The 26,910-nt window shown below is 37.3% G+C and overlaps 1 protein-coding gene across 1 annotated transcript; it reads right to left on the bottom strand.

Moving 5' to 3' along the window:
- Nucleotides 1-5,076: 5,076 nt before the first annotated feature.
- On the bottom strand, nt 5,077-11,877 carry abhd15a (abhydrolase domain containing 15a). The gene is made up of 3 exons (XM_067451736.1): nt 10,813-11,877; nt 7,687-8,039; nt 5,077-6,981 (listed from the first exon to the last, which is right to left on the bottom strand). Exons 1-3 carry the CDS (start codon nt 11,311-11,313, stop codon nt 6,426-6,428), a joined length of 1,410 nt encoding a protein of 469 aa, XP_067307837.1. The 5' UTR covers nt 11,314-11,877; the 3' UTR covers nt 5,077-6,425.
- Between the last annotated feature and the right edge of the window lie 15,033 nt (nt 11,878-26,910).

Raw genomic sequence — 26,910 nt, 5'->3', positions numbered from 1 at the left:
CAGAAGTGTTACTAGTATCTCATTTCACAGATAGTTTGTTTACATATTTTTTCTATATAAAAAAAAATCATACAATTTAAATATTTCCACTGGCTCCTGTTTTAAATAATTTAGTTTCATTATGATGCTCTCGTTGTTGTACAAGCAGAATGTGACAGTTGGTCTTTGTGGTATTTGTGCCACCCCTCCTCCACTGCGATTGGATGGCTGGGTAAAAGCTGACAGTGATGAGCACTGCGTTTTACCCAAAGTTGAACATTCTTCATCTCCCGATGACAGGTTAAAAAAAAACGCCCGAACTCTCAGGGTGAAATAGACGCTTATCGCCTCCTTATGCTCCTGCCGTTTTAAAAATATGGTGCTTCCATTGGAAACAATTTTAAAAATACGCTTAGTTATGGTAAAAACACTTTGGTGGGTCAAGCAGAACGTGTTTTTGCAGTGAGAGGCACCTTTTTTAAATAATTTACTATCGACAGCGAGCGTTTTGCGTGTTGTTTATGTGCTCCGGGTTCTACGGTGCCTTACGTTTTTCTCGCTCTAAGCACTACGATCTCTGACCCAGTTCGTTCGTTGGTTTCCATGGCTGCACTACAATGTCAAAATTTGATCGGGTAAATTGGCAGTGGGCGGGGTCACAAAGACCAAAACAAAAGCACACATTCTGACGCGGAACACACATTTCAAAGTAGGATAACTTTGTTGTTTTTCACAGAAACAAGTATGTGAACTAAACAAGTATGTTTACTAAATATCTGCAAACATTTTATGGTATTTTTATGCTTTAGTACAGTCCAAAAAAAAAATTACATACAGCACCTTTAATACTGAAGTGCTCTAATCTGTTTTTTAATACAATCAACTGAGATGGCGTACCTCTTGTTTGTATGAAATTAGAGCAGTGGCTCTAAACTTTTTTTACTTTAAGGCCCCCCATTATCCACAAAAATATTTTAAGTCATCTTAAGCTCCATACTGGGCCCCGGCCCACTGGTTGAGAATCCCTGAGCTACAGGATAGTTAGCGAATGGTCAGTCAGAATCAAGGAAAGTTGTGTAAAGAAGAGGGAAAATGGTTGAAATTTTGTTTTGAATGCCTTATATGAAAAAAATAAGGCATTCAATAAGGCATTGGATAAAAGCGTCTGCTAAATGATTAAATGTAAAATGCATTAAATAAACATGCATAATTCATTCCCTAGTTGCAGTGTCATTCAATCCCCTCCACAATGAAGGAAATATATATTTCATTCTTTATTAAAAAGATTACAATACTCATGTATACCAAGACACTATTTAAATCAGTTTTGCTTTGGTTATTTATTCCTTCCTCACTGCAACAACCCTTGACTGTAACAGTGGAAACTAATGTCCCTGCTCTTTTGGCCTGTGCCTAGTATATCTGATGGCAGTCAGCAGTCAAGTGCCCACAGATCATGCTACACAGGCGTGAAGTTGCACAATGGAAAAAAAACCTGATGCAAGTCTCCACCAGAGAGGGCAATACCACTGGTAAACGTGGCCAGTTTCTTCTTCCTTCTCAACCAGGCGTAAAGATTGCAAAGAATGCGATCCAACCATGGTGAAATCAAAGTTGGAAGAATGCGAGGTCCTGATCTGGCCCCCTTCAGACAAGCCAGGCAACCTGTCACCCCACATTACATCTCCTCCCATCAGTCCTCCTCATGTCTCTGCCCAGGGGACAGGCGTTAACCAGCTCTTCTCCGAGTCATAACCAAAGCTATTCAGACAGAGTTATTAAAGCAGATTTAGGTACTGGAGGAAGAAGAAGTGAGAGAGAGAATTTAGAGCAAGACAAATACATGTTTGTTCGCCCAACCTAGTACATCTGCGTCATGCACATGCAAAGAATTTGCCGAGAGCTTCTACAAATATTTGCTGCTTGAGTTGGGAAATGGTCACACCTGGGTAGCAGCGACAAAGGGCAGGTCAAGTAACACAGGTGTTGTACGTCTGCAGAGTCCAGATTACATCAACGAAAGTACACACAAAACATCAGCCAGAATCACGTGGTCTTTAGTCCAAACTTCAATTTGAAGCTCATTTGGAGCAAATCCATCCAAAAACGTAAGGTATTCAATGCATTTCATTAATGCGGAACATGGTGTGCGGATGTTCTGGCCTTTACACTGCCAATGATGGGTCAATATTGCTCAGTCAGTGATAACCCACTAATGATGTGCATCCCGTCCGTACTGCTAATTCACCCCTGTAATGCCGTTGGAGAAATTTTCTGAACTACGACAAGGTTTATAATTAAAATAAATAAACTTCTATGAAACCCCATTATTTTATGCACATGCAGCAGGACAAAAGCATTGTATGAAATTCAAAACGGATTTAATTTCGGCTACATGTGTCATGTTTCAGCTTAAAAATAGGTGCTAAATATAAACTCGCTTTCCGAGCCAAAACGAGAGAGCTCTGCGTCATGGTAACTGTCACTCATGCCTGCACTGCTTTTCCATAGTCTCAGGCTGTTTCCCATACTGCCATCTGCTGTTCGAAACACACACGTTCATGAGTATGCATAGATTATTAGAACATGACGATCGACAGACATGACCAAAGGCAAATGTTGTTCATAACAAATCATAAATAAATTAAAAAAATATAAAAAATATAAAAAAAGAAAGAAAATTATGACTATTGTCTTGGCAATAAACTGAAATAAAATTCTAAATGATTCAAATTAAAACTGAAATATATTAATTAAACCTAAACAGAAAAAAATCTAAATAAAATTCAATGACAAAAGCACATACACTAATTCCACAAAAAAAAAAATTCCAAAAATAAATCCTTCAGAATATGATTAGAAAGTATAATAGTATATAAAATGCATACAATAAATACATATGCCAATAATACTAAAATAACACTGTGGCAAACACTATACATGGCCAAAAGTATTTCAGCTACCCACATTATAAATGGATAAAATACACTTACTGTGCATGTTAGTATCTTAAAGGAATATATTGCTTAAAGAGAAAATGCTGTCATCATTTACTCACCCTAAATTTGTTCCAAACCTGTCTGAATTTCTTTCTTCTGCTGAACACAAAAGAATATATGTTGAAGAATATGGGTAACCAAACAGTTAATGGACCCCATTGACTTCTGTAGCATTTAGGGGAAAAATGACTATGGAAGTCAACGGGGGAAGTCATGGTTTGGTTACCCAGATTCTCTTTAGCACATCATTCTTTTGTTTTTAGCAGAAGAAAGAACTTTAGGGCAAGTAAATGATGACAAAAATTAGTAGTACCCTTTACGGTACTACTTTTTATTTCCTTTTTCTTTTTCACACACATTTTCTTTTCTGACCGACATTACCTTTTCTGTTCTAGCATAATGTCCCCATCCAGTGAGCTCCATAACAGATGTTCAGGATTTAAAAAGGCCTAGTTGTTATTACAGAAGTTTTAGAACCTGCCAATAAACTCCCATATTCCTGGACCACTAATCAAAGCACAGTAGAGGTTACAGACCTGTTATCAACTATTATCCACTAGATGGCCCCATTAGGCAGTTCTGTAAGGATTGTTGAATATATCAATCAATGCATAATTGTTGAATAGAGCCGCAGATTTTTGACTTCTACTTTAGTAAACATTCTTGCTATATAATACAGGTTATTTGGCACCGTATATATCAAAATATCCTAATTGAGCTTGCAGTTTCAAACCATGGAAAAGTTGAGTATTCGCCATGTGGTGTCACTGTAGACAAGGTAAGAAATTAAGACAGTAAGAGCTAATTTTATAGACTTAATGTCTGTAATAATGTTTTATGGCATACATAATTTAACAAACTCTCTGGTCTCAAAAGGGCAATTCAAAAGAAATTAGAAACTAGAGTGCTAATTTAAAAGGAAACCCTTTAAGAAATGTTTCTTGAGCATCAAATCAGCCAATTAGAATGATTTCTGAAGGATAATGAATAATGGATGCAAAAAATTCAGGAATAAATAAAAAAGTTAAATATATTCAAATAGAAACGTTTTTTTTAATTTTAATAACATTATTATTGTAAAATGTTACTTTTACAGTATTTTTGCTGATAAAATAAATGCAGATAAATACATTTGCGTGAAAAAAATCTTACACTGTAAAAAATTTGTGTTGGTTTTTGTTGGTTTAACTTTAAAACTAAGTAACCTGGTTGCCTTAAAATTTTGAGTTTATTGAAATTTAAAATTTGAGTGATACAATGAAGGAAATTTGTTTAATAAATAGAAACTCAAAATATTTTTGTATCTGAACCACATAAAAAAATGATAAATCATGAAAATAGCACAATTTGGCATGTTTCACTGCATCATCAGAAATAACACACACAATTACCCAATATGCTTACAAAATCTTTTAATAATATTTTATTAAAGGTTGTCAAATCTCAAAAAAATTTCATTGTATCAACTCAAAATTTTAATTATTTCAATGAACTCAAAATAAAGGCAACCAGGTAACTTTTTTTCTTAATAATTTTTTACAGTGTACCAACCTCAAACCTTTGAACAGATGCCATAAATATCCAATCATATTACTGCCATACACATTCAATGACAGAACATATAGCAACAATGTTTTGTTTTTTTTCTTTTCAGGATGACACTAACTGGAAAAATGACATGATTTGATATACAAGTTAATTATAAAGAGTCAATAGAGGAAGAGACCATTTTGTAGAGCCTATAGTTATAGCTGTAGTGCTGAACGTCAGAGCTGGAGTCTGCAGAGACTGTCTCTTCTAATCATACCTCCTCTCTCTGAGCTCAGGCTCCAGGCTGAAGTTATTTTTGGGGCTGTCCAGTATAAGTGTGACCATGCATCAAATGAACTGTGTGATTCAGGACCAGATAGCATGAAGCTTTGTGACTAAATGCACTAAATGCTAACAAATGCTTCAGTTATTCAGTCACTTTGCGAGTCTGCTCTCAGGAACAGCTGTGGGAGTAAATGAAATCCCATTTCTGTTTCATGCAGTCTGTTGCATAACCTATACCTCTGACGTAGCGTTTACAAACAAGAACCTGATTCACATACATAAATGTGTTTAGCTGAAACCCTTTAATGAAAACTACCATGTTCACAGATCATTTAAAGAAGAGGTTTGACACCATTTTGACATTACACATTTTTAAGATGGAGACAGAAAAGGCAGAAAACAAAAACAGCGGGGAATGAACGAGTTTTGGAGTTGTGAACATCTGCAAAGCTAGCTCCACCCTTGTCAGTGGGAGACCAGCTTTCCCTGAAACCTCAGAATGACGTCATAAGAAACCCCAGCAGTGCCAACTGACTCTTAACTCCGATTCCACAGGCTTCTTCTCTAATTGCCTCAAGTCTAAATGAACTAGCAGTCTTTGGGAAAAATAGCACTGAACAGAAGCTTACTTTTCATTATTGTATGCACAGAATGTGCTAATGCAAAATATTACTGCTGTCCAAAGTACCAAAGGGACTATTAATATTAAAATGTACCATTCTAATATTCTCTACTTTTTGGAATGAAGTACTGAAACATTCATGAGGTACAGAATTTTTGTTTTTTGGACCAATCCCTTTGAAAAAGACAAACAAGTTTTTTTATATACTGGCATCCAACAATGCAAAAAATCATTATTTTTATCACAAAAAATGTTTGCTGTCAAATTGATTAATCACATCTGACATAAAATTATTATTATTATTTTTTTTTTTTTTACATAATATGTGTATGTATGTATGTGTGTGTGTGTGTGTGTGTGTGTGTGTGTGTGTGTACATATGTATGCATGTATGCATGTGCGTGTGTGCATGCGTGCATACGTTTGCATACACACAAACACATATAAGATATATTTAAATACAATAAACAAAAAGGTTCATGCTAGATATGATTAATCGATTTTACAGCACTATTATAAATATATAAACATCCAAGATAAATGGGTGTTAAAATATATTAAGGCTTGTTTTTAGAGAATATATTTTGAATTACATTTTTGTTAGTTTGGCAAACTTTTTTAACCATAAATCCTAACAAATTTAGTGAGCCAAAATGGGATAAGAATTTTTTTTTTTTTTTTTAACTTATGGGATAAGTTTTTTTTATCTGGAAAAAAACCCCCCAATAATAACCAAAAAATACTGTAAAGTTTTTTCAAAGTTGACAAAATTTTTTGAAACCATGATTCAGTAACATCTTTCAGCATTTTTCTCCACAAAAACCAATGTTTTAACATTATCAAAGACATGCGCTGTCCATCTGTTGACTGTGATAGCCCGATTCTAAATAGTTCTGAATGTAAACCGCAGGTCAGACAATGGTTTTAATCTATCTTTTTCTGGCAGTGTTCTTTGCTATTTTGGTCTCTCCCAAATCCCAAACAAAGTAGGGGAACCTCTGTGCACACCATCATCTGGTGTAGGACCTCTGCCAGTTGTAAATGGCATGAATGTTATGCGAGCAGACGGGCAGTCTTTTGCATGTGCTGACACTGCGGTGGCGGAAAGTCTTGCCAGCTCCACTCACACCCCTCCGCCGGGCCGCCAGCTTGGCACGCTCCTCCGCTGCAAAGAAATCAGTGGTGGCGCGAAAGAACTCGAGTAAGGCCTGGTGGCTCCAGACGATCGGGCCCTCGTCCGATGTGGAGAAGCCGCAGTGGCCTCCGTGGGCAGTCAAAAGCAGGAAGAAATGTGGATTGCTCTCAAAAAGCTCTAACGGGAGCGTGGCCTGGTCATCCCCTCGGATGGGGTCGTCCTGGCTGCAAACACACAGCACGGGAATCGCCACTTCATCTATGTCCCTCAGAGGGTCGTTCCGCTCCCAATACGCCTCCCAGCTACCTGCTCCCTCCGCCGTCGCCCCTTTTAAGCCACAATGACAGAACAACGCCTCCTCCATTGCCTTCAAAGAGCAGCTGGAGAATAAGTTGTCTGTGTGGACAAGCTCCCCGAGCACAGTTTTATACCTGCAGATGGGATTTAACACATTATCGAGTTTAATCATAATAGAGAAGAACAGCAAAGGAAGAGTTTTGTTATCATTATCGATTCGAGCAGGCAACCCGTTTAGACAGATCACAAAAATCAATAGCACTGGATACGCATCGCTAGTCGTTATGGCAACAGCATTGTATTTCAATTTAGATCACCCTGAGCTGTTTTTTTTTTTTTTAGAAATGCCTTATTGTGTCCTTTGAAAAAGAAAACAAAACTTTCATTTATATATCGGCATTCAACGCTTCAAAAAGGAAATGGAATCAGTATTTTTACATTAAACTGCAAAACGATATAAAGAATTAAATTTTGTTTTCTTTTACCTGCTTTTTATATTAATATGTATTCTTATTTTGCCTTGCATACATGTTCTTATTCCACTTTTTATTTCTTTGTTTTGGATTTACCATAATTCTTACGAAACACGTAATTCTCACATCGTCTGCAGACAATGCGACATTTTGATTTGATCAACTTTAAGTGTCCTACTTAATTTTTTTTTTAAACATTTTTTTATCTTTTTAATCATGTTGATACATATTTTTAAAAAATCCAGAAAAAATAAATTAAAAAAAATTCATCTGTTGACAGTGGTCGTCCATTTCTAAATAGTCCTGAATATAAACCGAGGTATTTTGAGGTAATTGAGAGGAACAACATCCTCCCTATAAACTTACCTGCTGAGGCAAATTTTTTGGTAAAGCAGCAGTGCCCAGTGGAACGGCCAGGTCGGTCCACTCTCAAACCAGTTCTGGCAGCGGAAAACCGGAGACAGGCAGGCCGCAGCGGTCACATAACTGGAGGAGCCGCACTCGCCCAAGTAGGACAGGAGGAGTCCTGAGCCAGTGCTCTCACTCACAGCGTAGATCTGGCCCGCCGGCTGCCGGTACCGAATGTAGCGCACCGCTTCCCGCAGGTCGGTCGGGTCGCCGAACTGCTGCAGCTTAACAGTACAGAGTGGTGTCCCGTTCTGACTCCGGCGGTTGAAGATCACAGGAAGGTAGCCATGACTCAGAGCTGCCTCGCAGAGCTGAGGATTAAAAACAGAAACGGTCACATGCCAGATATACCATACAGGAGACCTACCTTCTTATGCATATAAACAGAGATGTTTTGCTTGAGTCTTGTCCACACCTGTAATAAGTAGTCTTAGGTTAAAGTAAAAACAAATATTCCAAACTATACACATCATTTTGAAGCCGAGCACTGCCATAAACTTTATGTTATATTATATCTCATACATACATGTGTGTGTGTGTGTGTGTGTGTGTACATAGTATTTATTTGTTGTTGTTGCTGTTAACATCAGGGTTGTGTTACATTCTGTTAGGCCTACTCGATGGAAGGACCAGCAACACTGATGCCAAATTCTTCAAGTTTCACAAGTCTGAAGAGTCCTTATAAAACAAACAATCCATCAGAGTGCAAAATATTTCCACAATTTCTCATATAATTCATGAGCGAGACAAAGGTAAATAAATTTAGCTTGAGCTGCAAATACCCCCCACACTGCTTCATTACATAGAAGTAATTATGAAATATTATTTCTATTTATTATAGAATTAAAAATGTACTGCTCAATGATAAAATGATATACCATGTTATATGGGAGATGAGGGTTTAAATCTGGACGGAAACATCTCCATTCCTTTCCTCTTTTACCTTTTACTTCTTGTCAACATTTCTTCTCCTACAATGAGCAAAATTGCAAAAAACAAGTAACAGCAATTTCTCTATTCAAATCATAATAGCAAATTACATATCAGGCCAAGATCCAAATGGATATGACAATGTAGAAAAAGGATCTGCCTAAGTAAACCACAGTATTTTCACGTCCCATGTAAAGAGCCAGGAAACACACTGCTTTGCGATGTGAAAATTGGGTGCAGCCTCTCGCCTAGTGAGCTATGATCATAGCGTAACTATCATTCCTCTGAAACACATGAAAACAAAAGTGGACTAAAATTCAACCCCAAACAAAGCCCTTTCTGTTTCTATATGAACATATAGACTTACATACAAACATGAAAGAGACAATGCCAAACCTATAAAACTAAAAGGGAACCATATGCATAACTTTATTGTTCTATAAAAAAGCTGTGCCTGTACTAATTTAAATGCAGTTACTGTAACAGTCAGTCTAATCACAGCCCACAGCCAAATGTGAAAAAAAAAATTCACGCACACGCACCACACACACACACACACACACACCAAATTATCCCACTGACTACTTGGCCATGCAAAAGTGCACTCATAAAAATAAAGGTTTTTCTGCAGCATTGCCATAGAAGAACTTTGTTTTCCCGAAGAACGTTTATGTGAGAACCTTTTTTTTTTTTTTACACAAAAGGTTCTTTATAGTGGAAAAGGGTTAATAATTTAAAGAACCCTTTTCCATTATAAAGAACCTTTTGTGCAGTGGAAAGTTTCCATAGATTTTAAATGTTCTTGGAGATCTCAATAAAGAACCATCCTTTTTAAGAATGCAGTGCTTTGACTTGTATATGCCATATATCAACAAAGATACCTTTACCCTTATTGCTCTCTGTCATGCCCTACACAAAAAGGAGAAGTAGAAGAGCTTCACACATTATTTTCTCCACAATGCACAGCTAACAAAGTTACAGTGAGCACAGAGTACATTTCTCCAGGAATCATCCATGATGGAGTGTGAAATCTAATGAGTTTACTTAAAGTTGCCTGGAGCTTTAGGTCTGGAACATGGAGTGAGCTCCAAATTGCTGAGGAGGAATGACTCACTTCTGACTCTGCAACCAAGAGTCTGAGAGGGGCTCTATCATGCATGCTATAATTGCCAGAAATAATGAAAAAGTCATGCAGCATCTTCACTTTAATTTCACTACACTTCAATACAGTCAAACAGAGTATTCACGTCACCTGTGATGTACCTCAGTTTCATACTGTAATCTCAAAACTAATTTGCTCCTTGCTTCTGAGGATTAATACATTTTATTGTTTTAATTAGTTTTTTGTTAATTTCTTCAGTTTTAATTTCAGACTGTGCATAATGATGCCTCACTCAAAGTACATTTATTGAACATACTGTTGAATACATGTACAGTATCCGCCTGGACCAGCCTAAAAAATGTTGTGTATGTATGTGTGTGTGCTATACAAAAAAAAGTATGAAACCACCCTTTTTCCCCATTCAAGTAGACAGAAATTTGGACTTTTCAACATATGGTTGCTAAGTAAGGACTACCACAAGAAAGTAAGTTTACCATTTATCCAACATCTGGTAGTCTTTATGTAGCAACTTGTTAGAAACTTAATAGACAATGAATGTACAAAACTTGCACAACAAAAAGTCTTCAAGTACTGTTTGCCTTGATGTACTCCTAAATTCAAAAGCTAGCATTATATATATATATATATATATATATATATATATATATATATATATATATATATATATATATATATATATATATATATATATATATATATAGTGAATTGTGCAATGATTTGGACATTTCAAAATGTAAACATAAAAATATGTAAATATATAAAACCTAAAATGTAAAATTACTTTTAGCCGTAGGCTATTCGATAAATAGATCAAGCTGCATAGCTAGCACACTGAAAGATCAAAGGTGAAAGGTCATATTTGGTTCTATAAAAATGGGTCAGAGAACACAAATAATCAGTTATAAAATCTCACTCATATATATTTATTTAAATCGATGAATTGCATCCAAAATAAAAGTTACGTAACGTGTGTGTACTTTGTTCAATATAAAACATGACAAGATTATATAAAAAAAAGACAATTAGCTTACCTTTAACACATTTCTGGTAATTTTCCCAAACGAGTTGGGAATGATCAGCAGAACCGGACTTGTGGAATTACTGGAAGTCCTGCGCCTCTTGTGATGTGCTGCACCAACAACAGCCCAGTCCAGCGCCACGAGTCCGTCATCACTCAACTGCAAATGATCTCGGATGAAATGCACAGGACAGTCAAACGGCCAGAAAGCGCCGTAAACAGTTTGTAAAGACGAACTCATTCGCCAGTTCCATTTTGGTATCGATAAAGACTTGCAAAAAGTCATGCAATGTTTGAGAAGGTAGTTTGCCAGCGCAGACGGCTTGCATATCAAGGCGACTGAGGCTGATTCACCTTGTCCCTCTAGTTTCGAGTCGCATCTCTCCGCGGACCTTTTGCTCTCGCGCCGAGGAAGCAGCAGCGTGGAGTGACTCTCTGCTCCAAAACACTTCACCACTGGCCAGAGTATGGCCATTAAAATCATCAAACAAGCAGCACCAATCCATTCCAGCATTTGAACGGTTTCTGAGGCTGCACAAATAGCCTACCTCTAAAAGCTTCCGATGTTGGCTTAAAAAAAACCTACCAACTCACATAAGCTAGTCAGTTTAGTGTTAATTTAGAGCACACTGCACAGGTAGCAAATGAATGCAACCTCGTAACGAGAATTTAAACTTTAAAGTTGAGGAAGGATGTTTTTTATTTTCATATCCAACGATTCGCCGCTGTTCTCTAAGATGGCACGTTTTCCCGTTATCAAAATTTATGTCAGAATAATGAGATTTGTTGCCGCCATAGTTCAAAATGAAGCTCCCTCGCTGCCTCCTCTCTTTGTGCTCCGTCAGATTATGCAATAGATCCACTTTCGCATGCAGTCAACTCTTCACCTGCATCCGCCTGTCAGACTCATGCAGCGCGTCTTGTGCCATTTTTGTCCTCATTTCAGTGGTGTGTGTGTGCCACAGGACAGCTATTGTAATGAATGATTGTCAAATAGTTTTCTGTGTAGAGTCGCATCACACACTGGCTCGAATCCGTGAATCATCCCTGTTATAGAGAAGGAACGCCCTCTCCAGAAGATATTATTCATCTGCAAGATACTTTTAGGCTGATGCTGTAATAAAACGATAAGGCTACTCTCTGAATGACATAGCCTACGTTGATCATTACAAAAACCTAAATGCTTGGATCATTAGCATTTAAACAGCACTCTTCTGTACTTAAAGTTTTAGGCTACTCGTAAAAAATGAACAGCACGTTTTGTTTTTTATTCATATTAAAATGTACTTTTAATGAAATTAAAACGAAATTTATCAGTCTTCTAAACAGCAGTTTTACTCTAGGCTACATGGAGCGGGTCACCCCCTCAAGGGTGTAGCTTTGTTGACATCAGATGATCGTTTCACACAATCGAGTTACTAGGCTACTAATACTAATGTTTATTTTATTTATTTTTTATCTTTTGCACTTTTTGCCAGAGTTAAAATGTTTCACAGAGCATACAAATCTAAACAAAACTGACATCAAATGGGGGCAACTCCAGCTGGGTGTGTTGCCTATAATCAGAGACTGTTGGCACCACTTGAGCTATTGTTCTCAGTGTATTCTTAATGCCTTCAGAATAGACACTGAAATGCCCCTATATATATATATATATATATATATATATATATATATATATATATATATATATATATATATATATATATATATATATATATATATATATATATATATATATAATTGTGAATAAAAACAGAATGCAATGATTTGGACATTTCAAAATTTAAACTGAGAAAATGTATACATTTAAGAGAAAAATATGCTGATTTTAAACTTCATGGTATCATTACATATCAAAAAAGTTGGGACAAGGCCATGTTTGGCATCTCTTCTTTTTATAACATATATATATATATATATATTATTTTTATAATAGTCTGCAAATGTCTGGGGACTAAGGAGACAAGTTGCTCAAGTTTAGGAATATGAATGTTGTCCCGTTCTTGTCTAATACAGGCTTCTAGTTGCTCAACTGTCTTAGTTCTTCTTTGTCACATCTTCCTTTTTATGATGCACCAAATGTTTTCTATGGGTGAAACATCTGGACTGCAGGCAGGCCATTTCAGTACCTGGATCCTTCTTCTATGCAGCCATGGTGTTGTAATTGATGCATTAAGTGGTCTGACATTGTCATGTTGGACAATCAAAGGTCTTACTTGAAAGAGACGATGTCTAGAACTTGGATATACCTTTCAGCATTGATGGTGCCTTTCAAGATGTGTAAGTTGCCCATGCCACATGCACTCATGCAACCCCATACCAGAGATGCAGGCTTCTGACTGAGCACTGATAACAACTTGGGTTGTCATTGTCCTCTTTAGTACGGATGACATTGTGTCCCAGTTATCAAAAAAGAACTTCAAATTTTGATTTGTCTGACCACAGAACAGTTTTCAACTTTGCCATAGTCCATTTTAAATGTGCCTTGGCCCAGAGAAAATGCCTGTGCTTCTGGATCATGTTTAGATACGGCTTCTTTTTGACCTATAGAGTTTTAGCCGTCAATATACCCAATCATGTTGCCAATTGACCTAATAAATTGCAAACTGGTCCTCCAGCTGTTCCTTATGTACATTTAACTTTTCCGGCCTCTTATTGCTACCTGTCCCAGCATTTAGCTCTCATGAAATTGAGAGCTATATATATATATATATATATATATATATGCTGCAAACCAAGCATAAAGATTACAGGACCATGTGACATTAAGCTTTGTTTCTTTGACATTAAGGCTTAAGCTGGATTTCTACACACAACAAAGCCTGTTTCCTCTTACATTTAATGTGGTCACTCCACTCGCTTTTATCTGGAACAGGGTAAATATGGATTGGGGATTATACTGTATTGTGTATTGAATTGTTTTGAGATGGAGAAATTGGGTCAAGGTGCATATTGAGAGCTGTTTGCATTATTACTGTCTAACATAGGGTAAAGCAGATATGAGGCAAGTGACAGGCGACTCGCTCAAACGTCCCAGTCCTTAGTTAAAATAGCAATTTTCTCACAATTTACAAATAGTTGGAAACATTTGGGATATTATAAGTTCTCAACTGAACAAAATATATAACACTGGCCTAGTGGTTTTTGGATATTTTACTGCAAAAGTACTACATAGTGCACCTTTAACTCCCTAGTGTGCACTTTGTGCGTTGTAACTTTGCATACTCTTTTCATGTTCAAACAGCAAAATTACACACTAAAGAAAGTAAAAAAAATATAAAAAGGCATAATAGCATAGCATAATCAAAAAACAAGACAGAGCTCCATGTTTTACCAGGATAAAATGCGTTTCACGTATTGTTGTTGAAGTCACAGGCTGTGAGTCCAAACAAATTGTACTATGTATTTGGCATAAATTATTTTCTACCTTGAAAATATTTAACCCAGTGTTTGCTCCATCAGTACAAATTCATTACTTTTCATTTTTATGCTGGATTTTGGACATGCACAATTCAAAGTTTTTTTAATAATTTAATAATAAATATTTGATTTTGAGGACAGTTTTATTTACATTTTGTATAATAAACAATCTTAGAATTGTGTATGTCTGTGTATGTCTAAAGCAAAATGAGTCGAGAAGTAATGGTATAATATAGACCTCAAGGGAGCCTAGCAGGATGTACAAAAACATTTTGGGAATGCAGGTATATTGTACAAGTTTTTCCACAAGTGTCACACCCTCACAGGATTCAATGGCAATGAAAGTGTCCTTTTGCTATGCAGGAAATGTCTCAGAATAATCTTTGAAAAAGAAAAGACCACCTCTTATTGCCTTGGGTGGACAGTGAGGAAACAAAGGATTCAAATGACAAATGGGGGAAAGGTTTGTGAACAGCCATGACCTTCACGGCACAGATCCAAATGTCTGATCATATTGTAGAGGGCTGACTGTATCACGTTCTCATTTGTGCCTGCTCGGCCTCCTTTATGATTCTGATCTCCCTTGTATGTGATTGTGATAACACACACCTGCACTCACTGGGCCATATAAATATGATGAAAGCCTTCTATACTAATGGTTTTCCACTGCCACTGCCCATTAATGGAGCTGGGAAGGGCTGGTCTATATCTGGCCCCTTCCCTTGAGTGCGGATTCCAGCTGAAATACTAAAATTGAATCTAAGCCTACATAATGGCTTAAATTATAGAGAAAGTACCACAGCATACATTATAAATGAGAAATCTTCTGCACAGGCAGCTGATCGTTCAGCAAAGTCAAGTAGATTTAATTCAGAGTAAGTTGAACCTGAACTGAAGATGCATTCAATCTTTCTACTTTAAACTAAAAAATATACAGAGTCAACAGAAATGTTTGCTTTAGCGCACAGAAATAAAAGAAGAATCACATAAAAAGGATGGGGGAGGTTTATGTAGGGTTAGTTCACCCAAAAATGAAAATTCTCTCATTAATTACCCTCATGTCGTTCGACACCCGTATGACCTCCGTTCATCTTCCGAACACAAATGAAGTTTTTTTTTTTTGTAATCCAATGGCTCAGAAAGGCCTTCATTGACACCAATGTCATTTCCTCTCTCAAGACCCATAAAGGCACTAAAGACGTTGTTACAAAGCCCATCTCACTACAGTGATTCTACAATCATTTTATGAAGCGACAAGAAAAGTTTTTGTCACTAAAAACTAAATAACGACTTATATAGTGATGGGCTAATTTCAAAATAAAGTTTAGAACGGATATAAATCAGTGTATTGATTCATGATTCGGATCGCGTGTCAAACTGCACGTGAAAAAAAAAAATCACGTGATACTGGTGATCCGAATCATGAGCGATACACTGATTCATAAAGGTTTGAAACTTTGTTGGTGTCAATGAAGGCCTTTCTGAGCCATCGGATTTCAACAAAAATATCTTCATTTCTGTTCCGAAGATGAACGCAGGTCTTACGGCTGTCGAACAAGATTGAGAGAATTTTCATTTTTGGGTGAATTTACCCTTTAACCAAGCGGTGTCACTATTTTATTTAGAAAATGTATTGAAAATAAAAGTGTTGAAATAAATAAAGAAATGAAAAAGAATAAAATAAAAAATGAATACAAATAAATTATAGTAATAATAATAATCAAATTATTCAAAGTAAAATAATAATCAATTGTGTATATATATATATATATATATATATATATATATATATATATATATATATATATATACATTAAAATGTACATTATATAATTAATAAAAACAGAATACAGTATAAAGTTAATTTAAAGGCAAGCAATAAAAATAAGTAATACATACTCATCACAGGTGGTGCAATATTGACATTGTCATTAATATATAATGTCTTCCTCTTGATCAATGTGGTAACTGAAATCTAAAGTGATGTCAATAAAGTACATGCACATGGCATAAATCAGCCAGAAAAAAGTGTCTAAGCACCACCATTACAATAAACAATGAGTTATCTCCATTCCTTCACTCATATATCACACAGCCGGCGTGCTACAAATGTTTATACATGTTTTGAAGAACTATAGAAGCTCATAAATTAGAAGAAGAGATAGAATATACATCTGCCGTCTTCATCTGGTTGCTCATATTCTGAACCCCTTTTGTGACGTCGACCATCAGATGCACACGGCTGCTTTAGAGGAATGTAAATAAACATCTCCAGATGATTAGCAGAAACATTCATTCTGACCCGATGCTCTGTTGGCCTTGTTCTGAGTGAAGGTTGCAGAAATGTTTAGAACGCAGCAGTGCAGCCAGATCTCATTAAATTGTCTATAAGAGCAAAGTTCTGGTTATGGCAGAGCTGTAGAGCAGGGACAGGCCCTCTTTGCTGCGGTAGAATTGCAGGCACGTCGCATTGTTAACCGGCATTTGTTGAAGGTAAAAAGCCTCTCACTGTGGCGTGTGAGGTATTTAAACGCTTGACCACATCCTCCTTTGTGCTCTTCCTCATACACTTCCTCTTTCAAAGGACCAGCCATACTCAGACAGTCTTTCACATGGTGGGTGTGATGTCAAAACTGTGAACTTGTTCAAAGTCAAGTTCCTGCATGTTATTTATTTGACAATATTTGGTTACTCATTAATGGACTTTCATAATTCTACCTGCAGATACAGTTCAAAGTAACTGTCAAGGTATTTTTGCAGGCCTCCTCCAACTGCACAGATATGCTCGGTTGTGATAGACGTACATGTTGCCTGAGCTTCAAAAAGACATTAAATAAATGCAGGAAATACTTGAAATGGGAGATTAAATTGAGATACATGTATTTTATTGTCTATATAGCATGAGGTTTATAGGTACTAAATAATTTCCTATTGAACTTGACATGGTATGGGTCTTACTGTAACGGTCTCTGAATTACTGCAGGCAGCTGCTTTCTAAAGGTACTGTGGTTCAGATCTCCATGGTGACTAAAGCAACAGCAAAAAGCAGAGCGGATGTTTTCACATTCTGGCATTAATGGGGGACTTAAACGGTCACAAAATGTCAGGCTTTCATGGAGTTTGGTGTCAGACAAGTGAGTGATTAGCAGTGGTGGACGAAATACTTCAATCCTGTACTTGAGTCAAAGTACTGATATTTTTACTTCAATCTTAAAAGTTAAGTAGCCTAAAAGTTAACTATTTTCATATTCATTCATATTGAGTAAAATCACACAAGTACTTAGATTGAGTGTTCCTGAATATGAAAAGTGTCACCGGCATTCAGAAACACCAAGTTCCTAGTGTACCTGTTTGTGTCCATAGTTATTGATTAGTTTCACCTGCATTTCATTTAGCTCCCATTGTTTACTCTGTGTATATATAGCCCTATTTTTTTTGTTCTCATGTTAATGTTAATTTGATTGCAGTTATCTACTGTTTATTCAGTGCACCTGTGTTTCTGTTATCTTATTTTTATTATAATTATAACTGGCATGCCTTACCAACACGCAACACCAGGTGTCCTTTGGACATTTACTGGGCTTGTGGAGGGGGAGCTGGTCAACTGCGGGTCACCGTTTCCCTTCAGACTTGTGGAGGAAGACATCACCAGCCCCACTCCGGACCCAGAGCCTAGCCAGGATCACACACACCCATCACACCTCAAGCTCAACAAGAGGTCTGACCAGGTGCGAGAGCCTTTAAAATCGTCCATCCTAGTGGGCATAGAGAGGGCACACACTCCCACCACTGAGGGTAAGCTGCATCTGACCACTGGGAATTATTTTGAGAGATTGAAGGAGGTTATTCCCCTACAGATGTGCCTCAAGACTCTCACAGATGTGCCTCAGGACTTCCAGTCTCCAGCTCTGCCTTGGCATACGGATTCCCTGTCTCCACCGAGGCCGTCATTCCACCTCGTCATGATGACCAGTCAGCTTTACCTTGGCCTTACCTTTGCTTCGCCCCGTCCCTCCAACTCACTGGCTCTGTTAAGCTCTGCCTTCCTCCAGACTTCGTCTGGTCCTCACTCCCACCAGTTTTGCCTAAGTCCTCTGGCACCCAGGCTCTACCTCAGCCACTCATCACCATGGCTCTGCTCTGGTCTCTAGGACTTACAGTGCCACCTGTTCAGGTCTGTCTCCTCGGCTCCACCTGGGTCTCCAAAAATCATGGCTCCATCAAGGGCCTTCATCCCAGCTGTGCTCTGGGTTCCCCTGGCTCCTCCTACCTTCGCATTCTCATCCTGTGTCCTACCCTTTGCCAGCCACCATCCTCTTCCTAAACCGCTTCCTTCCCTCCTGAGTTGGACTTGTTTGTACTCAGTTGTACTGTACTTATTCACTTGAAATCGATTATAATATTGTAATATACACAGATCAGGCATATGAAAGGTGATTGGATTGGATTATCTCTACTTGGCACCTGTTAGTGAGTGGGATATACTAGGCAGCAAGTGAACATTTTGTCCTCAAATTTGATGTGTTAGAGGCAGGAACATTTTTGAAAGCATAAGGATTTGAACGAGTTTGACAAGGGACAAATTGTGATGCTAGATGGCTAACTAGGTCAAAGCATCTCCAAAATTGCAGCTCTTGTGGGGTGTTCTTGTGGTCGGTATCTATCAAAAGTGGTCCAATGAAGGAACAGTAGTGAACAGGCAACAGGGTCATGGGCGGCCAAGGCTGTGGCCTCTTTCAGCAGGATAATGCCTTCTGCCACAAAGCAAAAATGGTTCCGGAATGGTTCAAGGAGCACAACGATGAGTTGTTGACTTGCCCTCCAAATTTCCCAGATCTCAATCCAATCGAGCATCTGTGGGATGTGCTGAACAAACAAGTCTGATCCATGGAGGCCACACGTCGCAACTTACAGGACTTATACGGATCAGGGCTGTTTTGGCAGCAAAAGGGGGACCAACACAATATTATTTTATTAGATTTTTATTAGAAGTCAAATACTTTGTTAAAGTCCACAGTTGGTGATTAAAAGTGTTATTTCTTAAATCTGTCATGCATAAAAATAAGTTTTTGGGTGGAATATGTGAAAATGTATTATGATGATATGGCACCATTCAAGCCTCATGATGCACTCTTTCTGTTTCTCTCTCTTACTAAGTCTCTCTTCATGAAAAGAAGATTAATACACACCAGAGTGATGAATGCGTCTGATGAGCCATGGAGCAGCAAGTCACAGATCAGGTCTCATTAGAGCTGCTCCCCTCCAGAGACCCAACAACCCCTCACTGGGAAATAGCTTAAACCCCACGGCTGCAGCTGCTTATGGGGTAGAGAAGAAAAAGATGAGAAAGAGATCGATTGATGACGTAAACCAAACAATCATCCATCGCATAACAAAACCTAGTTTGTTTTTGTTGCTATGGTTAATCTTTCAAAAACGTTGCTGTACTTCCTGCCAGTGGTCTTTGTGTGCTGTGAATGTGTGACTGAATGAATGGCCTGAAAAGGTTACTGTTTGCTGTACGTTTCTGGCCAAATGAACCAAAAGATACAAAAGGAGGGACAGAGACACAAAAACAAATGTAACTGGAAGTGAGAGACAGGAGGTCGCCTCTATTGATATAAAACAAATGCAAATATGTATACCACAGTATGAAAAAGAATAGTTAAACAGACAATTTATCAAAAGTTACTTAACCTAGGCAACTCTCTGCTAAATCACTGGGCCTGCATGGTGTCTGTCACCCTGAAGTACATGTTCCAGAAAACCCCTGCAGTGTTGTATTGGATTGCATTTCACCAAAGCAGAATCCTGAAATGCTGCTCTGATGGTTGTTTGTCTCAATTGTAGCACATGAGCAACCCAAAACCCACTGTTCAACCTAAAGCAAACTTTCTTTCTCTTTGATCCTCCTTTAAAGTCTCTTTGTCAATACATTGTGGGATTGTTCAGATCAACCCCAGACTCTTTCATAAAAGCAGAAAAGATGAAAACAAAGTGCAGTGAGAGCCAATTAAACCTGACATAACACAAGACAAGTTAATTTAAACCCACTGATCACTGATTTACTGCCTCGGAGTGTGTTTTGGAAACTTTTGTAGGAGTACAGTAAAAAGTCTCACAAATTCAGTTGAGCCAAGAGATCTATTTCTCAGTGTGGAACAAATCAGTCTGCGCTTCAACATCAGTTATAAAATGTGAGCAGACTGATAAAGGGAGCTGAAATGAGCTGTGACTGATTGTGTGTGCCTGTGTGCTCAACTCCACAACCTCAAATAAATACTGCTGTCTAGCTGGCTTGCGGAAACCCTCTTTAAACAAGGCTTCATTCTTCATGACCTGCTTCTGAATTTATCAGAGTGGTTTCGGGTTCATTAGGTCTGTAGTTGAAGGTCAAAGAGGAAATATGTGTTTAAAGGAACATTTTGCCCAATATTTTTTGTTTGTTGTTGTTGTAACAATCAGAATTTAATCATTTTTAATAGTTTTATTTTTTTTAAGTAAAAAACAATCATTTGTGTGTATTTACAGTACAACTAGCATTACTATAAAAATACTATACTATATAATTATTTAAAATATTGTAGAATTTTAATAGTAGTATATAATCTATTTTTACTACTTATTAAGGTGCTATTCATGTTAAATTAAGTTACTTTAAATTTGATTTACAATAAAAAAGATTATTTATTTTATTTTAGGCTATTTAATGTTATGCAATTCAAACGATTTTTTTTCTGGAATATATGGAGTCAAAAGTAAAATTAAATCAAAGAAAATGATTGTTTGATTTATAATGTTTTAAAAATTAATTCAAGATCCAAGCTCCAAAATGACAAAAAGTATTATAAAAGCCCACACAATCATGCAGTATATTCCAAGTCTTAATTCATATGTCTTCCACTTCACCATATAGTTCTCAAGTCAAATATGGTGTAAGTGGTGAAGGAGTGACATCCTAGTGTTTAATCCCAAGATGGATACTATCAATTGTGTTTGCAGTTCCATTTTCATATTCCATACAACTGCTGTAGTCCACTAGGAAGATTTTCAGTGAATAAAACAACAAGATTTTCATGAGACTTTGATACATGTTTGGAGCTTGGCATTATATGCATTTATATTGTATTGAATATTGTTTGTTACAGTTTGCAAATGTACGTGCAGGATCAAAAACCTTGATGTGAACGGAATTATATAATCATGTCCTTTTGGCTCAGCTGCAATAGTGACTCCCTGCTCTCTCTCTCTCTCTCTCTCTCTCTCTCTCTCTCTCTCTCTCTCTCTCTCTCTCTCTAACACACACACACACACACACACACACACAGTGTTTAAAAAATACTATAGACACAGGGACCTCAAATCAAAGCAAAAAAAGAAGAAAGCTTTGGTTTAATGGGATGATTCAGTATGCTGCAGTCAGGGTGACACAGAATGTATAACACATCCACTCCCCATTCTTTTCACAACACAATGAGCAAGATCAAATCACAACCACAAACAACAGAAAAAACCCTCACATTAGTTTATCTCACTCATCTAAACCATAGACTTGAGACCTGAATGTACCAGCGAACATGTCAGCTGTCTATTTTTCAACTGAGTGCTTTTTCTAAATGATTTCTTGGTGCAGTCATGCACTCATGTATATATCCGCAGCACACTCTCAACTCAACACCTCCTGGCTCAGTGACGCACAAATGAAGGGAATTAAAAACATAACATGGCTCTTGTCTCGGGTGATTTCAAACTAATGTAGAGCCGTATTTTCCTCACACATCATTTCTTATTCAATGAATTTATAGTATGCTGTCATGAAGTGATTAGTTTGTTTTCAAAATACTTTCTGTGGGATTTGACTTTTGTGGTTTTCGTGCTGTATGACTTTCCCGTGTAACTGAGACAGTCTGATCTGGGATCTCTGCCCCTAAAGAGTCACATGCTGCCCTATCTGGTGACACACCAGAGTAACACAGTCCCACAGGACACACATGGTAAGGCTTTCCCTTGCTCTTATACCAAAGTAACACTCACACATATAAGGCAAACGTCAAGTGAACAAGTGAATGTTGCTTAAAGGGTTAGTTCACCCAAAAATGAAAATATTTCATGAATTACTCACTCTCATGTCATTGGACACCTGTAACACCTTCGTTCATCTTCAGAACACAAATGAAGATATTTTAGTTGAAAGCTGATAGCTGAGAAAGGCTTCAGAAAGGCCTCCATTGGCATTCAGTACATTTCCACTGACCCACTCACAAAACCCATAAAAGGCACTAAAGACGACATTACAAAGTCCATTTCACTACAATGGCTGTACGAAGCAACGAGAATAGTTTTTGTGCGCCAAAAAAATCGAAATAATGACTTTATCCGCCAAGTTATTGTCTTCTGTGTAGGTCTCTGCCGTGAACTCAAAATTGTGCCGTGAACTCAAAAATATCTTCAAGGTGTTTTGGGTGTCCAACAACATGAGGGTGATTAATTAATGAAATAATTTTCATTTTTGGGTGAACAAACCCTTGTAGACTGCTCAGAGACGTGTATCTAATAATATTATTGTTGCTTATTTGTGTGCAATCTTTGTTGGTGGACCAAAATATGCCAACATTGTGTCTGACACATTGCTTAAATATACACAACTATTAAAAGTTTGGGGTCAGTATGATAAAAAATAAAATAAATTAATACTTTTATTCAGCAAGGATGCATTAAATTTATCAAAAGAGAGTGTTAGTACATGGTTTTTATATAAATACCGTTCTTTTGAGCGTTCAAAGATGGCGGCAAAAATGAACATTGTTTCAACAAAAATAATAATTAACAGCGCAATTGTTTTAAACTGTTATATTAGCATATAAGAATGATTTCTGACGGATCATATGACCCTAAAAACTGGATTAATTAAAAAAAAATTATATTAAAACAAAAGTTATTTAAAATTGTAATATTTCATATTTCAAAAAAGTGTTACTGTATATTTATTTATTCAAATAAATGCAGCCTTGCTAAACCTAAAAGACAACCAAACAAAAAATATTAAAGAATCATTTATTAATAATGTAAACATAGATTATTCAAACACAACATGAATTATGTCAACCCTTACTCTAAAAAAATAAAAAGCCTGCTTTCCCAAAGTTCAGTATTTTCCCAGTGGTCTAAGAAGGAAACTACTGAACTCATGCTAAAGGGCATTGGGGCCACCAAAAAAACTAATCTCAACATCCATCTTCCTGGTATTTTACACTGAGAAATCAACGTCACTTGTCTCCCCTCATTTTTTGGTGAGGAGGATTTCTAAACAAATCGCCTGTGAACACGTCCCCTCTGTACATGGCACTTTTTAACACCACTGCCTAGAGCCTATGTGTAGTAGACCACTCTTAAGACTGTCAGTACAGTACATCGTGCTCTCACTGTAACTCTAACCTCCCTGACACAATTCCCTTTGTCCATGTAATCTGCTCGTCTATCTGAGACTGAGATGGTAAGCCTCTCCCTTTCATTTTGTATGGCTCACACATAAACCAAGATCCTTCCGGTAAGGGATGTTATAGGAAACTTTGCATGGCACACTCTAAATTTAAAATGGGATGCGTGTGTGACATCATAGGTGTTAAAGAACTCTCACCAGGCGACTAATAGCTTCTCAGTCCCACCAATCAGCACTCAGATACTAACAGGTGAATTGTGTTAGGGCTCATTAGCACAGAACACCATCTGCTTTTCCCGCTTCCTGTATATTCCTGTTCTGGGAATAAATAGCAAGCTCAAAACCCCCCACTGCTGGAGCAGAGTGACGGACAAAGGCAGAGTCACAGGAACATGCTACCTTACATGAGATATGGAGAAAAACAAGCCTGGTGATGTTTTTAGTTTTAATCACAAGAGAAAAGAACATTATGTGCAATTAGTGTTACAGGACCCTTCTGCTAGATAGATGAAAACTCGATAGCATGTTTTGTTCCACTCGGTGGGGCACTATGTGGCAAGAGGACAGTACATTTGATCATGGCAGTAATTGCATGAGCGCTGCTAGAAGTAACTCATGCTGTCATAATGGAAAGGATGTGGCACCTAATGCACTATAAAAGCACATATAGAACCATGTTTTGAAGACATTTTCCTAGCAATCTCTGCTTAGGTCTTCATGCTGACATGCAAGGGGAATGAACGCTAAACGATATGACAACAGCTCCCAATGTGTCCCAGTGTTCGAGGCATTTCATTGAAATACATTGTTCTGAGGAAAACTGTCGTCTAAAGCACAAACAGTGTTTCACTGAAATAATAACTGTCTATGTTGCTTGAAAGGCCTGCATTTTTGGGGACTTGGGAGTTTTTTATTTCTTCACTGTAAAAAAAAATTATGCAAAATAAACAGAGCAATTCCAAGAGGGTACTTGCACCATTGGCGCTCGGGCCCTAAAAATGGTAGCTGTGGTTTTTTAACTTTACTGGAAAAAATAAATATCTTTGTGAGAAAAAACAACAAAAACAAAACAAAGGTCAGGGGCCTATTGCACAAAACTAGAATAAGGGATTAAGCCGGGATATTTTGGTGATCCTGGCTCAATTTATCTGCTAATATACAGTTATCTTTCGTTATCGTTATCGTTCTTGGTATGAGTACGTTTACATGACAGCGGTGTACAAAATGTTGCATAAAAATGGCAAGATCACCAAGATATCCCGGCTTAATCCCTTATCCTAGTTTTGTGCAATAGGCCCCAGGTTTCACATACAGGGATTATGCTAGCTCAATTAAGGCATTTAAAGGGATAGTTACCCAAACATTTCAAATTAAATGCTAAAAATATCAAACATGTTTGATATCCTCCGACTGGATGGGATCAAAATCTGAAGCTAAAAAATCGGAGTCTATGGCCATGATATACTACGCGATTTTTCATGGAATCTGTCGGCTCAAATCTGCAGACTGGCTCTGACTTTTGTCAACGTCAACTTGTTCAGATTCTAAATCAGGGGAAAATCGGGGCAAAAATCGGGTAGTGTATTCCAGCCTTAAGGCATTTAAAGGGATAGTTACCCAAAAATTTAATTTACCCCATGATTTACTCACCCTAAAACCAGGTGTATATGACATTCTTCTTTCAGACGAATGAAATCAGAGTTTTATGCTCCCAACTGTGGAAATAGTTTGGGGATGGCCCATCATTAAAAAGCAAGCTTCATAAAGATGAGTGAGTTTGGTGTGGAGGAACTTTACTGGCCTGCACAGAGTCCTGACCCCAACCTAATAGAACACCTTTGGGATGAATTAGAGCGGAGACTGCGAACCAGTCCTTCTCGTCCTACATCAGTGCTTGACCTCACAAATGAGCTTCAAGAATTTCAAGAATTTCCATACCCACACTCCTAAACCTTGTGGTAACCCTTCCCAGAAGAGTTGATGCTGTAATAGCTGCAAAGAGTGAGCCAACTCCATATTAAACCCTACGGATTAAGAATGGGATGTCATTCAAATTCATGTGCATGTAAAGGCAGGCGTCCCAAAACATTTGTCAGAGCGAGCTGCTTTCAGTTAAAACTGCTCAAACATTCATTTTAGTTTGGAACTAGAGAAAGTTGGGGGGAGAAAGTTGTTGACTGAAAAACTATCCCTCATGCTCACATTCAAATTACATTCATGCAATGTGAATATATCCATATATTCACAAACTCACCTGCATGTTTGCAGTTGCAGTTACAAGACACATAATAATCATATGGCTATATATAATTTGGAATATAGCATGCAAGACACACAGGCTATTATTAAGGTGTTTTTTGTGACAGAGCTTGACAACTCCTGGTCACCATTGACTTTCATTGTATTTAAAGAGCAGTGTGAACATTCTGCTAAACATCTAATTTTTGACTGTATTCCACTGAATAATGAAATTTACAGAAATTAATTAACAGAATTAATTTTTTTAGCTGAACTATCTGCTTCAGCTAAGCAACAGCTCAGTCAAAACTAATACATCCTGTGAGGACACAGTTTCAATGTGCACTATTTGTTAATCTACATTCATTTCATCTGTTTTTTTCTAGATGATTTGCTAAATTTGTTCTCTGCTTGAATCGCCAAATGCCCTCTGCCTGCCTAAAGTGTGCAGACTCACTATATGAGCATGCTAAAAATAGCAAATGAATTCATATCTTCTCATCTTGCATGAATAAGCAAAATGTGTGTGTTGTGTGTGAGTGTGTTTGACCTAAGAGCAAATTGCCCTTCCCAATGTACTGAAAAAAGTCACCGGTCAAAAATATACAAATGCAATAATAAGGAACATAATGTACTTTTTTATAAACTTTTAAAGTTTATGAAACCGCCAATTCATGCCCTTTTAAAGGACAACTCCGGTGAAACAAGAACCTAGGGGTAATTAACACATGGTTACCGAGTAGATCGTTCTCTGGGATGCATTTTCATGAAAATGTCATTCATGAATGTAAAGAGTTTTTTTTTTTCTAAAAACAGTTTAGCTTATAATGCTTGTCTATGGGGCAAAGGGTAAGTGAAATTAAATCGCTAGTTAATACCACTAACAAGGCTCAAAATAGCCTCACACTAACACGGTAGTATAATGCAGGTCCCTACATGCAAACCGAAGCATTGAGAACTTTTTAAGTGTACAAACAGTTTAATAAGAAGATACTTTATAAAGACAGTCCA

Source organism: Pseudorasbora parva, chromosome 8 (genome assembly GCF_024679245.1).
Source record: "Pseudorasbora parva isolate DD20220531a chromosome 8, ASM2467924v1, whole genome shotgun sequence".
In the NCBI taxonomy this organism is placed as follows: Eukaryota; Metazoa; Chordata; class Actinopteri; order Cypriniformes; family Gobionidae; genus Pseudorasbora; species Pseudorasbora parva.
This window is presented reverse-complemented; position numbering and strand designations above follow the sequence as displayed.